The sequence below is a fragment of the Loxodonta africana genome, chromosome 12 (genome assembly GCF_030014295.1).
Source record: "Loxodonta africana isolate mLoxAfr1 chromosome 12, mLoxAfr1.hap2, whole genome shotgun sequence".
In the NCBI taxonomy this organism is placed as follows: domain Eukaryota; kingdom Metazoa; phylum Chordata; class Mammalia; order Proboscidea; family Elephantidae; genus Loxodonta; species Loxodonta africana.
Window position 1 is genome coordinate 20,390,055 of NC_087353.1, and position 13,417 is coordinate 20,403,471.

The window sequence follows — 13,417 nt, forward strand, 5'->3', positions numbered from 1 at the left end:
GCCCATTTTTCTTACTCTTCTGTAGTCTTCTGAATAATTTGGTTTTAAATATGTCTGCTCCTCTCTACCTCAGGCTTTCATCATTTCTGACTGGGACTATTGTAATAGTTTAGCTGATTTCTGGGTGTTAATTTCTCTCTGCATTCTCTCTCTAAAACTGAGATATTCCTTTGTTCATGCTGCTGCCTCTGCCTAGAATCCCATCTCTCCCCTGTGCTTTCAGTGCTCATATTTTCATCTTTCAAAAGATCAATTTCAATATGATCTTTTATAAATTCTTCCTTAAATCTCCAAAAAATAAACCCCTTCTTTCTCTGGCACTTTCACATAGCTCTTTAGAATTCATAGAGTATCAGCTAGAATGCGAACTCTAAAAGGATGTGAGCTGTGCCTTGCCTTTCCATCTCCGGCATCTAGAGCAGTATTCTGCTCACACTAGGCACGTGGTCACTGTGTGATGACTGGGTAGATGAACAACTCACAAATAAAGTCAGCACCCTAAAAAGCACTTACATACGTGCCAACAAACAGGTATTTTTCTGGTCATATCACTATGCCAAGCAAAGAGGAGAACTCAACTCAAGTATTGGGCTCCATTTTGCTTTTCTCTTTTCCCTTTATATACAGTGGGACCTGTCAGAATCAGAACTCAGCAGGACTGCCTCGTTTTTCTGGGTCTCGCAAGATTCCGCCTTTGACAGGGTGTAGTCACCACTTTAATATTGCTCATTTCAGTGGAAAATATTTTAGTTTTCCTTCTCTGACAAGTTTTTGCCTTACAAAGGTTCTGGATTTTGCAGGTTTTACTGTAGATAGTTTTAAAGCTGAGCAGGTCCAAGTGAACATTTAAACACAATATACTCAATTCTGATGCCATCCTTTTTTGATTGTCCTTTATTGATTGCCTATTGATTAACTAGCAGAATAAACAGTAGGAGTCACTTTAGGTCTCTGAAGGATAATGGCTCTATGCTTCATTGAAAAATATTAAGCTACTGCAAGTTCAGGATTTGCCAAAATAACCCAGTCAAGACTGGAATTCAATAAGCATTTCAAGCCAAAATGCCAGCACATGGCAGAGGCTGTTCATACCAAAGGGTTATTACTTTAAGCAACAGGATTTTTCTTTTAAACTCGTAATAAGTATTATCACTTATACAATTCTTCTTCTTCTTCTTAAAATGCATGTTTACCTTAATTATTTTTAGCTTAGTAAGAATGTTTAACTAAAGGTTAACTTAGCTTTTGTTTATTCATGAAACAGTATATTTTTATCCTTTTGTTTTTTACATTAATTCTGCTACAGCCCACTGGCAGAAGGAAGAATGTGAGATTTGTTATGGCTCCCACCTCCTATTACCATGGTTACACTAAAGACAATTTCTCCCAGATTCTCCTGACCAATGTAGTCCTGAGGCAGAAAAGCTCTTTTTCAGCTGACCTTAAAGGATTACTTTCTGAGTTACCAGCTGTGTAGCCAAGGCATAGAAAATTCACACTTGCAACAAGAATTTACTAAGCACCTACTCTGTTCTACATACTAATCTAGGTGCTAAGGATAAAATCGTAACTAAAACAAGACAAAAACAGCAGATAGTCTAACAAATAAATTCACTTCACAGAATGCTAGAAACAAGAGGTCTTCCCTCTTAGAGTTCTGAGCAGGACTCTAAATAAAACATTCATGAATAGTGGCTGTATAAAAAGTGAGACTGCACACACTGCTGGTGGGATTGTAAAATGGTGCAGCAGCTGCTTTGGAAAAAAGGTCGGCAGCTACTCAAAAGTTTAAATACAGTTACCATATAATCCAGCAATTTCACTCCTAGGTATATACCCAAAAGAAATAAAAACATATTTCCACACAAAAATGTATCCATGAATGTTCATAGTAACATTATACATAATGGCTACAAACCAGAAACAATCGAAATGCCCATCAACTGATGGATAAATAGAATGTGGTACATCCATAAGATGGGATATTGTCCAGCCATAAAAATGAACGAAGTACTAACACATGCTGCAACATGGATAAACCTTAACAACTTTACACTAACTGCAAGAAGCCAGTCGCAAAAGATCACATATTATGATTCCATTTATATGGAAGGTCCAGAATAGGCAATTCTACAGAGACAAAGCAGATCGGTGGTTGCGTAGGTCTGGGAGATGGGATAAATGAGGAGTGACTGCTAAACGGCTTCTTTTTGGGGTGATGAAATGTTCTCAAGTTGATTATTGTGATGGTTACACAATGACATAAATATACTAAAAACCACTGAATTGTACACTTTAAGCTGGTGAAGTATATGCTATGTAAATTACATCTCACTAAAGCTGTTATAAATAATGAGGTTGGTAGGTAATGAAAAGATCTTCAAAAGATATCAAGAACATTACTGGCTTCTTCATTCACCAACTTAAATTTTGTTAATCAGAACCAGAATTTTGAGATGCCTCTGGATTCTAAATTGAAGAAATCGTTCAACATTTGGTACTCCGCATGTTTGCTAGAAACTGGAAGAACAAAGTTAAGATGTATGTACATTCCAGAAACGTCCTGTTTATTAATTTCCTCCCCACTTTCTGTCCCCCTTCACTTCCAAATGGGCCTCTCCCTCTTGCCCTCATACACATGCATACACTTTGGTGGGAGATGCTGCTGGGGCATCTTTTTCTCAGCAAAGAAAACTCACCTTCAACACTGAAGGTGCAGCTATAAAGAGAGATGGGAGCATGAAGCCAAACACAAGCTGGGAGCCTGAGAAGAGCATGGTAGAGAAATGGTATTTTCCACGACCTAACACCTTAAAAAAAAAAAAAAAATTTTTTTTAACACCTTATCTAGGAGCCCGAGTGGTGCAATGTTAAAGTGCTCGGCTGCTAACCGAAAGGTCAGTGGTTAAAGCCCACAAGTGGCTCCGCAGGAGAAAAGACCCAGATCTGCTCCTATAAAGATTACAGCCTAGGAAACACTATACGGCAGGTTCTACTCTGTCCTATAGGGTAGCTGTGACTTGGGATCGACCTAACGGCACACAATAACACCTTATGTGGAATTCCTGGTTGGTGCAGACAGTTAACATGCTCAGCTGCTTACAGAAAGGCCTAGCAGTTCGAGTCCATCCAGGGATGCCTCAGAAGAAAAGCCTGGAGATATATTTCTGAAAAATCAGTCACTGAAAACCCTATGGAGCACAGTTCCTCTTTGACACACATGGAGTTGCCCTGAGTTGGACTGACTCGATAGCAACTAGTCCTGGTCTTAACATTTTATCTACCCTGCCCAGGTCTCCCTTTCTTCAACCTGACTGCTCTCCTTGGCTCCCAAATCTTCAGGCTCTTCTTTCAAGACATCTAAGTCTTGTGACTATCTATTGTATTTCAAATCTTTTACATCAATACTTTACCTAGAAATTCTTAAAGCAGAGACTTACATGATTTATAGTTTATACACAATTTGGACTTGAGTACCTAGACACATGACAACCAGAACTGTTTAAAAACACCACTCTTTTTGATCTCGCAATTTTCCTACAAAGGGCTTAAAATTTCGGACAAATTTTCCAAGTGAACGTTGCAATAATCAGGTAAATTGAGATGGGAATAATCAAAATTGACATCCTAACTTTTAAAAATCACTTTTGTTAAGAGGCAAAGAATTTGTTACCTTTTAATTACCACTGTCCAAAAGGGTTTCAAACCACTGATCTGTGGGGCACAGTATAAGATAAATATTGTCCGAGGTTAGGAAACCCAACGGGAAAATCCAAGGACAACAAAAAAAGAGTGTGGCTTTTGCAGTTTAAAAGCGTTCTAGTGTATATTTACCAAAGTTCCAAAAAGTTGTTTAAAAAAAAAAAATTCTAAAGACCAGTGTATTTCAATAGTGACACTGTCCCCTCTGGCCTTACTGGGATGCTTCCCTCAGGGTATCTCTGCACTGCTGCCCTCCCTACCCCTTCACTCCCTCCACCCAGGCCCCGCCACTCAAAGAAGTTAAAAATGTCATCTTTGGGGCAATGTGCCAAGTAGGAAGCTCAAGGTCTCTGACAACACGTCAACTCTTCACTGAAAGTAGTGTTACTTACTTCATCAGCTTCTGTTTTGTAGCAGAGTCTTTGAAGCTTCGGAATTCTTCTCCTGCTTTGATCTCATAAAACTGGGGCTTTAGTACTGTCTGCTGGTCCTCTTTGACGCGTTCCTGCCGCTTCATTTTTTCCTCCTGATGGAGAAGTCTGCGCTGTTTCCTGACCTCTTCAACCCAGTCCTTTTCATCATCTGAACTCTCAGAACTTTCTGCATCACTCGGTTTTCCCTCCGGTTCTTCCTCTTCCTGAAAATAAAAATAGTAAGCAGCAACCTTTCCCCCAACCCGATACTGGCTGATTATTTTCTTTCAAATAGCATTAGCCCACTGGAGTACATGATAGCTGCTAATTAGCACACATCTGATGAAATGCCTGGAATTAAATAAGATATGTTCCTAAGCTAAACGGTAAACATTACACCACAAGCATATTCAAAAATTCTTCTAACTTACACAGAAACTTTATATTAAAGAAACAGTACTAATTCTAAATGATAAAGGGTATATTACTTGTTCATGAAGTTCTTGCTGCTTTAAAAGCCTTAGTTTCTTCTTCCTTTTTTCACTAATTTTTGAAACAAGTGGATTCAAAAGCCTGAATTCTTCACTCTCTTCGTCTACTTGGAAATCAGGGTTCTCGAACATAACTTTAAATCGATCATCAGCGAGAATATTAGGAAGGTTCTATAAGAAAAAGAAAAAATCATGTAAAATTTTAAGTTAACATCTCATGGATTGATAAGTTGTGTACGGAACACATGAAATTTCTTTAGAATAGACTCTAGAACTTTCTAGTGGCCCCTGGGATTTGTCTCCCATCAAAAACAAATTTTATTAATCCATTTTACACATGATCTATATTACTTGTTCATTATACATAATGGACTAAAAACAAGCCTTTTTTTTTTTTTTGGCTAACTTCACCTTTAATATGTAGAATTTTCTAACATTTTTAATGCAAAACACTTTTTAAAGAAAGAAATAATTTTTTGAAACACAACTTTTTAAGCATAGCTACTAAAATGAATTAGAATTAGTGAGTCTTTCAACTTCATATTGCAAATCCAGGAGAGAAGTATACATCCACAACACATCAACGATTAACGTGGTGGGGGTGGCAGTGGGGCAGGTGGTGTGAGTTCTTTAGAAGTACAGGGGATGTTTCACGCCTTATAGTGCAGCCTCATCAGTTTTCCCCCCCTAGGCCATTTAATTGCTCTCAAACAATATAGTCTAAGACTTTGCCATTTTGACATAATATAAAAACTCTGACCATAAAGGCTCATTTGGGTAGCTAAGGACTGGTAATTAAATTCTTTTTTGTGTCATTTTGAAGAGGAAGTTTTCTAATTGTATTGTAAACTCGTGTATTCACTTGTAATCTTTATGGAAGCAGACTGCCACATCTTTTTCCTGCACAGCAGCCAGTGACTCTGAAATGCCAACCCTCTGGCTGGCAGCTGAGCACTTTAGCCATGGTGCCACAGGGCTCCTAGCTCTACTGAATGGACTGTATTCTGCTGCTGCTCCGCTATGGAGAGTAAATAAGGCTGTAGAAGTAGCTGAGCTCTACACAGATGGGGAAATTAGGTGGCGTCTAATAAAAATCTGGTAAATCGTGTGATATTAAGGAACTTGGCTGCTGATTATTTTTATGAACCTAAAAACTGATCAATCTTTACCTAAAATTCTACGATACACTGAATTCGACAAATCTCTGATTAAATACAGCTTCCAAGACAGAGTGAAATCAAGGAAGAAACAAAGATAGACAAGATCTAGAGTTCCTGATCCCAAGGGGTCAGCTCACAATCTTGTGAGGAAAGAAAAAAAAAAAAAAAAAACTGTAAGCAGGTATGCTACAAGGCACCTTATGAAGGACACTAAAAAGACACAGAAGCAGTACTACATATATAGAGAGAGCGAGAGAGAGAAAGAGACATAGGAAGCAATGCTGTATATAAAGCTATAGGAGCAGTACTATATACTGGGTTATGTGTATATATATATAAAGACAAAGGAGCAGTACTACAGAGTACAAAGTAAAATATAATTCCAACAAGAAACATTTTAGGAGGGTTCATAATGGACATGGCGCCTGGGAGAAGGCTTGAAAGATGAATAGGCTTCGATAGGTAGAATATGAAAGAAAGAAAGAAACAAGCATTTCCAGCAGACTGAGAAGTAGTGGCCAGTCTGATGAAGTAAGAATAACGGTGTATTTGAAACCGTATGTTTTGATGAGGCCAAATAATAAAGGATTTTAAATACTCTGACCTTTATTCTGAAGGTAAGAAAGAACCACTAGTGAAGAAAAGGAAGAGGGGGACAAGGACAAGGACTGGATGATAAATACAAGTGTGCTGTAAGAATCTCAGATGAGAATAAAACTGTACTTTAAGAGCCCCCAACAGCATGGTGTATGACGGACTGCTGAGGGTGAGACAAGAGTCGCAAGAAAGAATGAAAAGGTGACTTTAGGAAACCGGGAAGAGAGAGGGCCTGAATTAGGGCAATGGGAAAGTAAGAGAGGGAGCAAATCCTTTTTAGGAAAGGATTATTGGGATAGGTTACGATCAATAGATCCAGTGATAGGGTGAGGTGGGAGGATTAAGAGTTAAAAACAGGGTTAGAAATTTCTCCAATGTTTCTATCTTAAGTGAGTAGAAAGCTGGTGATGCTGGGAGTTAGGATTCATCATTGGAGGTCATCGGAGAAAGAGGTTTAAGGTAAAGGGCAAGAAATTATGCTCTAGTTACGACTGGTGAAGTTTGTGGTACAAGGAGAGCGTCTGTCTGGATTCTGGTGGATAATTAAGTAGGCATCTGGGAATAAGCTGCCAGATCTCAGGAGACAAGGTGGGCTACAATGTAAAGTTTGGAAATAGCTGTAAATATGGGATAGGTGATACTGTCAAAGATCAATGAACAGCTGTTTGCCTATTACACATTTCCAGATTATAAAAATAATAGAACTCAAAGGAAACTTTTTCCTTTTCATCTTACTATATTTATTAAAGCAATGATTACACTGAATAAACAACAAAGAAATATAAAAAGAATATGTCGCCAGTATTAAGGTTGCATTTTTTTTTTTTTTAATTTAAAACTCAGCTGTAAATATATATCCCCCCAGGGATTTTTTCCTAGTCTAACTGCTTATTTTCACAGCTGTCTTTTAAAAAAAGGCAAGATAAGATATCTTTAGTAATGTTCTAAAGTAGTTTACAAGCGTCTGGCTAGTGGTCTGCCCTATAAACACACACACACACACACATGCTAAACACTTATTAGAATTTGGAAAAAATCTGTAGTGTTCTTACCCCTAGGCCTATCTCAAAGAAGCATCCTGAGTAAGGTGCTTCTTACTAGTATTTTGTCCTAACAGTAATATATAGAAGGAGTGCGTGGCACTTAGAACAATTCTTCCAACACTGTGATATCTATAAAACAAAGTTGGTGCAGACTTCTGAGTAAAGCATCTCCTAATCTCTCCTGAAACAACAAAAAGAGGATTTAGGGAAAAAAGACATCAACTTGTAAGGATGAGGAGGATGTGAAAGGAAACAAGAGTAATAAAATATTGAAAACAAAAAAAAAGGGCACAAAGTCTATTGAAAATCTCATCCCCAACTCTGCAAAGCTGTGTCTTCTCTAGAGAAGGCAGAAGTTATGCCTGGATCGGGGGACACCAGCAAAGTGAGAACAAGGAGAAGAAATTAATACTTGCACATTCAATACTGAGATACCATCCAGCCCCACCCATACTCTTGACCCACAGTTCTCAATTCTCAGAATGCTGGTAGCAGTGCCTTTGTCCTCCTTGCAGGAGAATCAGACCAAGTAAGAGAAGGACCTAAGAGATACTGATACTTGAAACTTCACCAAATAGAGTCCACCCAGATCACCACACAGTGATTTAAGAACGCTGCCCATATCTCAGAGCTTCCACTCAGCTTTTTAAATCCCTCATCCTCAAACATGAACGAATAACCAGGGCAGCAGGGAAATACTATTTAAAACTTTTTTTTTCCTCCAAGAAAATGTCCCAGCACTGAAGAACCTGAGTTTCTAGATTGAAAGGGCCCAGCAAGTAGCCAGCATTGCCGGCCAGATGTCTAGATTGAAAATGGACCTACAACACTGCAAAGACAAGACACCTGGTCAGCATCCTAAGTTATACAAGGAGAAACTACTCTTAATTTCTTACAAAGAAATAAAATATTCTGTTAATTTTGTTTGTTTCTAACGTTTTGAATTACAGTGTACTACAGAGATGTTAGTTTCCCTATTTTTTCATTCCCTTATACATTCATAATGAGGGTTTTAATGCTTTGGCAAACATTTTTAAAGGTACAGAACAACTGTAATTTTTCCTAATGGACAACTGAGACTGCTTTGCATGGTTTCAGCTTGCACAGACACTTTTATCGTACTGCACTGCCAAGCAAAGGAGGCCTGCCTGTATTCTGAATCTTATCTGGCTGCCCCAACTCCCAACAAAACGATACCAAAGAAAAGGGGGAGGGGCTTTTCACATTTTTATAATCATAAGGGCCTTATAAAAAAGGCATATACCATGCTGCACAAAATATCAAAATTAAATTTTAACTTAAGTGTCCTCCCCTCTATAATATTAAATCAAACGATAAGAACTCATAAGCATAAAACATAGACAGGAATGCATACACCTGCAGCCTAAATTAGTTCTACTCTTCTACTGAAGTGTTAGCACATATAAATCCAAAAAATCACTTCAATTTAGCTTGTAGTGTTTTGAAGCTGCAAAGTCACTTTCCCAATCATCCTTAGCGTTGGCTAACAAGATCAATGTAAAAACTCCAATGAGAAAGTCAATGTAGCAGGAAGCACTTATATTTTGAACAATTTAATATATACATATGCATTTATATACATTGATGTAAATTAAGCAGGTGCAAAGCTGTAACATAGACATAAATTTAAATAATAAGTTTAAACACTGGTATATTATTCATATAATAAAAATGGAAATATAAAAGCCATCTATTTGTTTACTAAGGAAGGCTTCCAAAAGTTAAGATTTCCAGTGGTCTTTAAATAACATAATAAAAGAATGTAACAGACCAGGATGAGGGAATGAAGTGAGGATAAGGAAGCAGAGAGTAACACAAGGTAATAGTGAGTTTGAATGCACTTAGCAATCACAGTACAAAAAAATGCCCTTTGAGGGCTATCTGCCCCTATCTTTGCATTTTATAGATGGAAAAACTCTTGACTCAGTGAAGCAGAAGGAATCACTCAAGATGATACAACTAGCTATCAAAGATCATGACGATGGCACAGGATCGGGCTACATTTCATTGTTATACAGAAGGTTGCCAGGAGTCGGTGCTGACTTGACAGCAACTATACTCAGAGTCCTCAGGCTCTTGCCAAGAGATCTGATTTTTACAACTCGTTCTACTAAACAACTAAGCTTGGTTATCTCCCCTCCTGATGCAAGCAAATGAAAAAGTAGGATTGGGGATGATAGAGGAAATCTCCATATACCTGGAAAGGTTAGAAAAATCTCTTTGTGTCTTGACAATATCAGCTCAATGAAGCACTAACCCTTATTTATTTTATGACTTATCTTTGGCTGCTTATACATTAGTTAAAAAAAAAAAAAAAAAGGTAAGTAGCATTTATATGTAAGCATGCATACTCCCAATAATGTCAAGTCTGAATAAAAATCAATTACTTCTGGAACTGTAAGCAAAAGGACAAAGAAAAACATTCTAGATATTTAACAATAAAAGATTAAATTTGAGTACATTCATAAGGTAGAATGTTGTGGCCATTAAAAATATTTACAAAGAATTTTTAACGAAATGGGAAACTAACGTTAATTTTTAGAACTGAGGAAAGTATTTTATGTATACAACATGAATTGTAATTTTCAGAGAAATAAGGCAGGAAGGAAATTCATTAAAATACTAACGGTGCTTTTCTCTGGATAGAAGAATTATGGGTGTTTCCAAAGGTGCCATACTGAGCATATCTTTTAAAAATTTTTATTGTGCTTTAAGTGAAAGTTTACAAATCAAGTCAGTCTCTCACACAAAACCTTTATATACACCTTGCTACATACTCCCAATTGCTCTCCCCCTAATGAGACAGCCTGCTCCCTCCCTCCACTCTCTCTTTTTTGTGTCCATTTCACCAGCTTCTAACCCCCTCTACCCTCTCATTTCCCCTCCAGGGAGGAGATGCCAACATAGTCTCAAGTGTCCACCTGATCCAAGAAGCTCACTCCTCACTAGCATCCCTCTCCATCCCATTGTCCAGTCCAATACATGTTGAAGAGTTGGCTTTAGGAATGGTTCCTGTCCTGGGCCAACAGAAGGACTGGGGGCCATGATCACCGGGGTCCTTCTAGTCTCAGTCAGACCATTAAGTCTCGTCTTTTTATGAGAATTTGGGGTCTATATCCCACTGCTCTCCTGCTCCCTCAGGGGTTCTCTCTCTCTGTTGTGTTCCCTGTGAGAGCAGTCATCGGTTGTAGCCGGGCACCATCTAGCTCTTCTGGTCTCAGGCTGATGTAGTTTCTGGTTTATGCAGCCCTTTCTGTCTCTTGGGCTCATAATTACCTTGTGTCCTTGGTGTTCTTCATTCTCCTTTGACCCAGGTGGGCTAAGACCAACTGATGCATCTTAGGTGGCCGCTTGCTAACGTTTAAGACCCCAGATGCCTCTCTCCAAGGTGGGATACAGAATGTTTTCTTAATAGATTTTATTATGCCAACTGACTTAGATGTCCCCTGAAACCATGGTCCCCAAACCCCCGCCCCTGCTACACTGGCCTTTGAAGCATTCAGTTTATTCTGGAAACTTCTTTGCTTTTCGTTTAGTCCAGAGCATATGATATCTTATAGGCAGGGGGAAAAGTTTAAAGTACAAAGAAACTTAATAAAAAAGATTTGTTGCTTGTTATTGTCTTTTTTTTTTTTTTTTTTGTTAGCTGCCTCTGAGTTGGCTCCTGACTCATGGTGATCCCCGACTCATGGCAACCCCGTGCATAAGAGAACAAGACACTGCTCAATTCTGAGCTATCCCCATGATCAGTTGCGGATTGAAGCATTGTGAGCCATTGGGTTTACACTGGCTGATTTTTGGAAGCAAACCCTTGTCAGGCCTTTCTTCCTAGTCTTAGTCTAGAAGCTCTGCTGCAACTTGGAACAGGTTTTAGCATCCTCACAGCACACGAAGCATCCATGGACGGACAGATGGTGGCTGTGCATGTGGTGCACTGGCTAGAAATCAAACCCAGGTTTCCACATGGAAGGTGAGAATTCTACCACTGAGCCACTATGGTCCTTTCCACATGGAAGGTGAGAATTCTACCACTGAGCCACTATGGTCCTTCCCACATGGAAGGTGAGAATTCTACCACTGAGCCACTATGGTCCTTCCCAAATGGAAGGTGAGAATTCTACCACTGAGCCACTATGGTCCTTCAGGAAAAAGAGATTCAAGTTATTATTGAGAAAATGTAGAAACAATTTATCAACAGTTTCTGTTTTATAAAATCTTACCTTAACTTTCTTTTTCCATGTAGATTTCTGCTTCTCCTCCTCTTCCTCAATTAACTTCAGTGCCAGCTCTTTGTTAACTTTTGGCAATTTCTAGTACAGAGGGGAAAAAAAAGTGTACTAAGATATCTACATCATAGTTTTAAAGGTTAATAGTTCTGTAAGGAGTGTAACTGTACAACTAGAAGACACTGAACTCTTATTTTAAAATTTCACCACCCCAGAGTAGGCAATCCTGTGGGTATAAGTCATGTTTTCAGGTGGGCCCGATGGTACAGAAACATCAGCTTGCTGTTGAAACACTTGCCCTCATCTCCATCTTTTTCCAGCACAGTGAGAAACAAACTGGGAGAAGCTGTATCTGACAGCTTGCAGATGAGCAATGAAGGGCCCATGACCCACAACTGATTAGCAAGAGGCCAGCAGGCTGGTATGGTAGCCATGGCTAGAGTTGCGGGGAATGGCTAAAATGCTACCTGAGAATCAGCTGTACTACTTCCTGTTCCCCAGGTGGCAAATTTCCAAAGGGAATTCCAGATCTGAGTCTGACAATTTTGACAACACGGTAAACAGCTGGGGCAAAAATACTCTATCTTGTCTCCCCCTTCCAATACACAAACACTCATCACTTTTTAAAAATGTTAGCAAAGAAAGTAGAAAAAGGGTAAAAGATTAAGGCAACTTCAGAACAGTCACTAGTTTTTTGTGCTGAAATAGTGTATCTATAATAAAAAAAATTTTCTTTACCAATGTTCAATTATAAATATTTGTATCATTTGGTGATTAAATATAGTCAATAGGGAGTACCAGAGAGAAAACTGGAAGGCAGGAAGAGGAAGTCAGGCTTGCTCTTTCCTGTTTGATTCTTGCTTGTGTGGCTTTGTGACAGCACAGTTCTTCGCCCTGGCAGCTACAGGGAGCTCCAGCAGCAGCGGCTGGTTCTAGTCTGCAGCTGTGCAACCTTCCCAAGTACCGCCTCCTGAAGCCTCAAGGGCCCCAGCATCAGCTCCTCGGGGCCTTCCTCCTTCCTGTTCCCCAGGCCTGGAGTGCTATCTGCTTCTTGCAGTTATTACCTCACTTACTGATGCCTTAGTGTCTCTGCCTTTTCAGTTCTCCAGTACCTGGTTAACTTTACATTAAATTCTATTAAAATGACTTGTGTGGCTTCTCTTTCTTGACATCTAATGACCTCTTCCCACGATTCAGATAGCCTAAGATACTGCCAAATGTCAGGAAGAAATGGGTATTAACGAAGCCTCAACTCTCGAAAAACTTTTTTGGAAACAACCAGATTTTCTTAGCAGAGCTGACAATATCATTCTACCTGGCATTATTTTCCACAACGGCATAGAGTTCATAATGATAATGAGTCAGAATCGACTCCACGGCAGTGGTTGGTTTTTTAGTGAAAGATGTAAATTAAGGACGGAAAACTAAGAAAAAGACAGTTGATTTCTTTGGTACAATATACAAAATAACAACTAAGTACTTTTCTCTGGGGAATTCAAAGGCGGGTCCAGTATTTACCTTTAATTGAACTCTCTGTGCCCGTGTTTCTTCTATCTTCTGTCGAATTTTATCTTTCCTATATTCTTCATAAGCAAATGGATTCACCATCATTTTCACCTTTTCAAAAGGAAAATAAATAAAAGAACCCTGTTCAGCAGCATGTTTCATCTACACCATGACTATTATGCCAAAGGACAGAGCCCTTAAAAATCTTAAGTATTTATTATGAAAATGTAAGTAAGCGACGAAGAAACAGCTATCGAT

General features: G+C 38.8%; 1 protein-coding gene across 4 annotated transcripts in view; it reads right to left on the reverse strand.

Annotated features, from left to right (window-relative positions):
• Window positions 1-13,417, reverse strand: part of LOC100658574 (nucleolar protein 10) — a 119,486-nt gene that overhangs the window by 17,767 nt on the left and 88,302 nt on the right. For 3 of the 4 annotated variants that reach the window (XM_023550426.2, XM_003411803.4, XM_064295033.1), the window contains 4 exons: window positions 13,172-13,270; window positions 11,648-11,737; window positions 4,604-4,777; window positions 4,095-4,339 (listed from right to left, as the gene is read on the reverse strand). In XM_023550426.2, coding sequence (XP_023406194.2) covers window positions 4,095-4,339; window positions 4,604-4,777; window positions 11,648-11,737; window positions 13,172-13,270 — 608 coding nt within the window. Of the gene's footprint in view, window positions 1-2,699; window positions 2,811-4,094; window positions 4,340-4,603; window positions 4,778-11,647; window positions 11,738-13,171; window positions 13,271-13,417 lie in introns of all 4 variants that reach the window. The other variant, XR_775773.3, reaches the window with a different exon arrangement.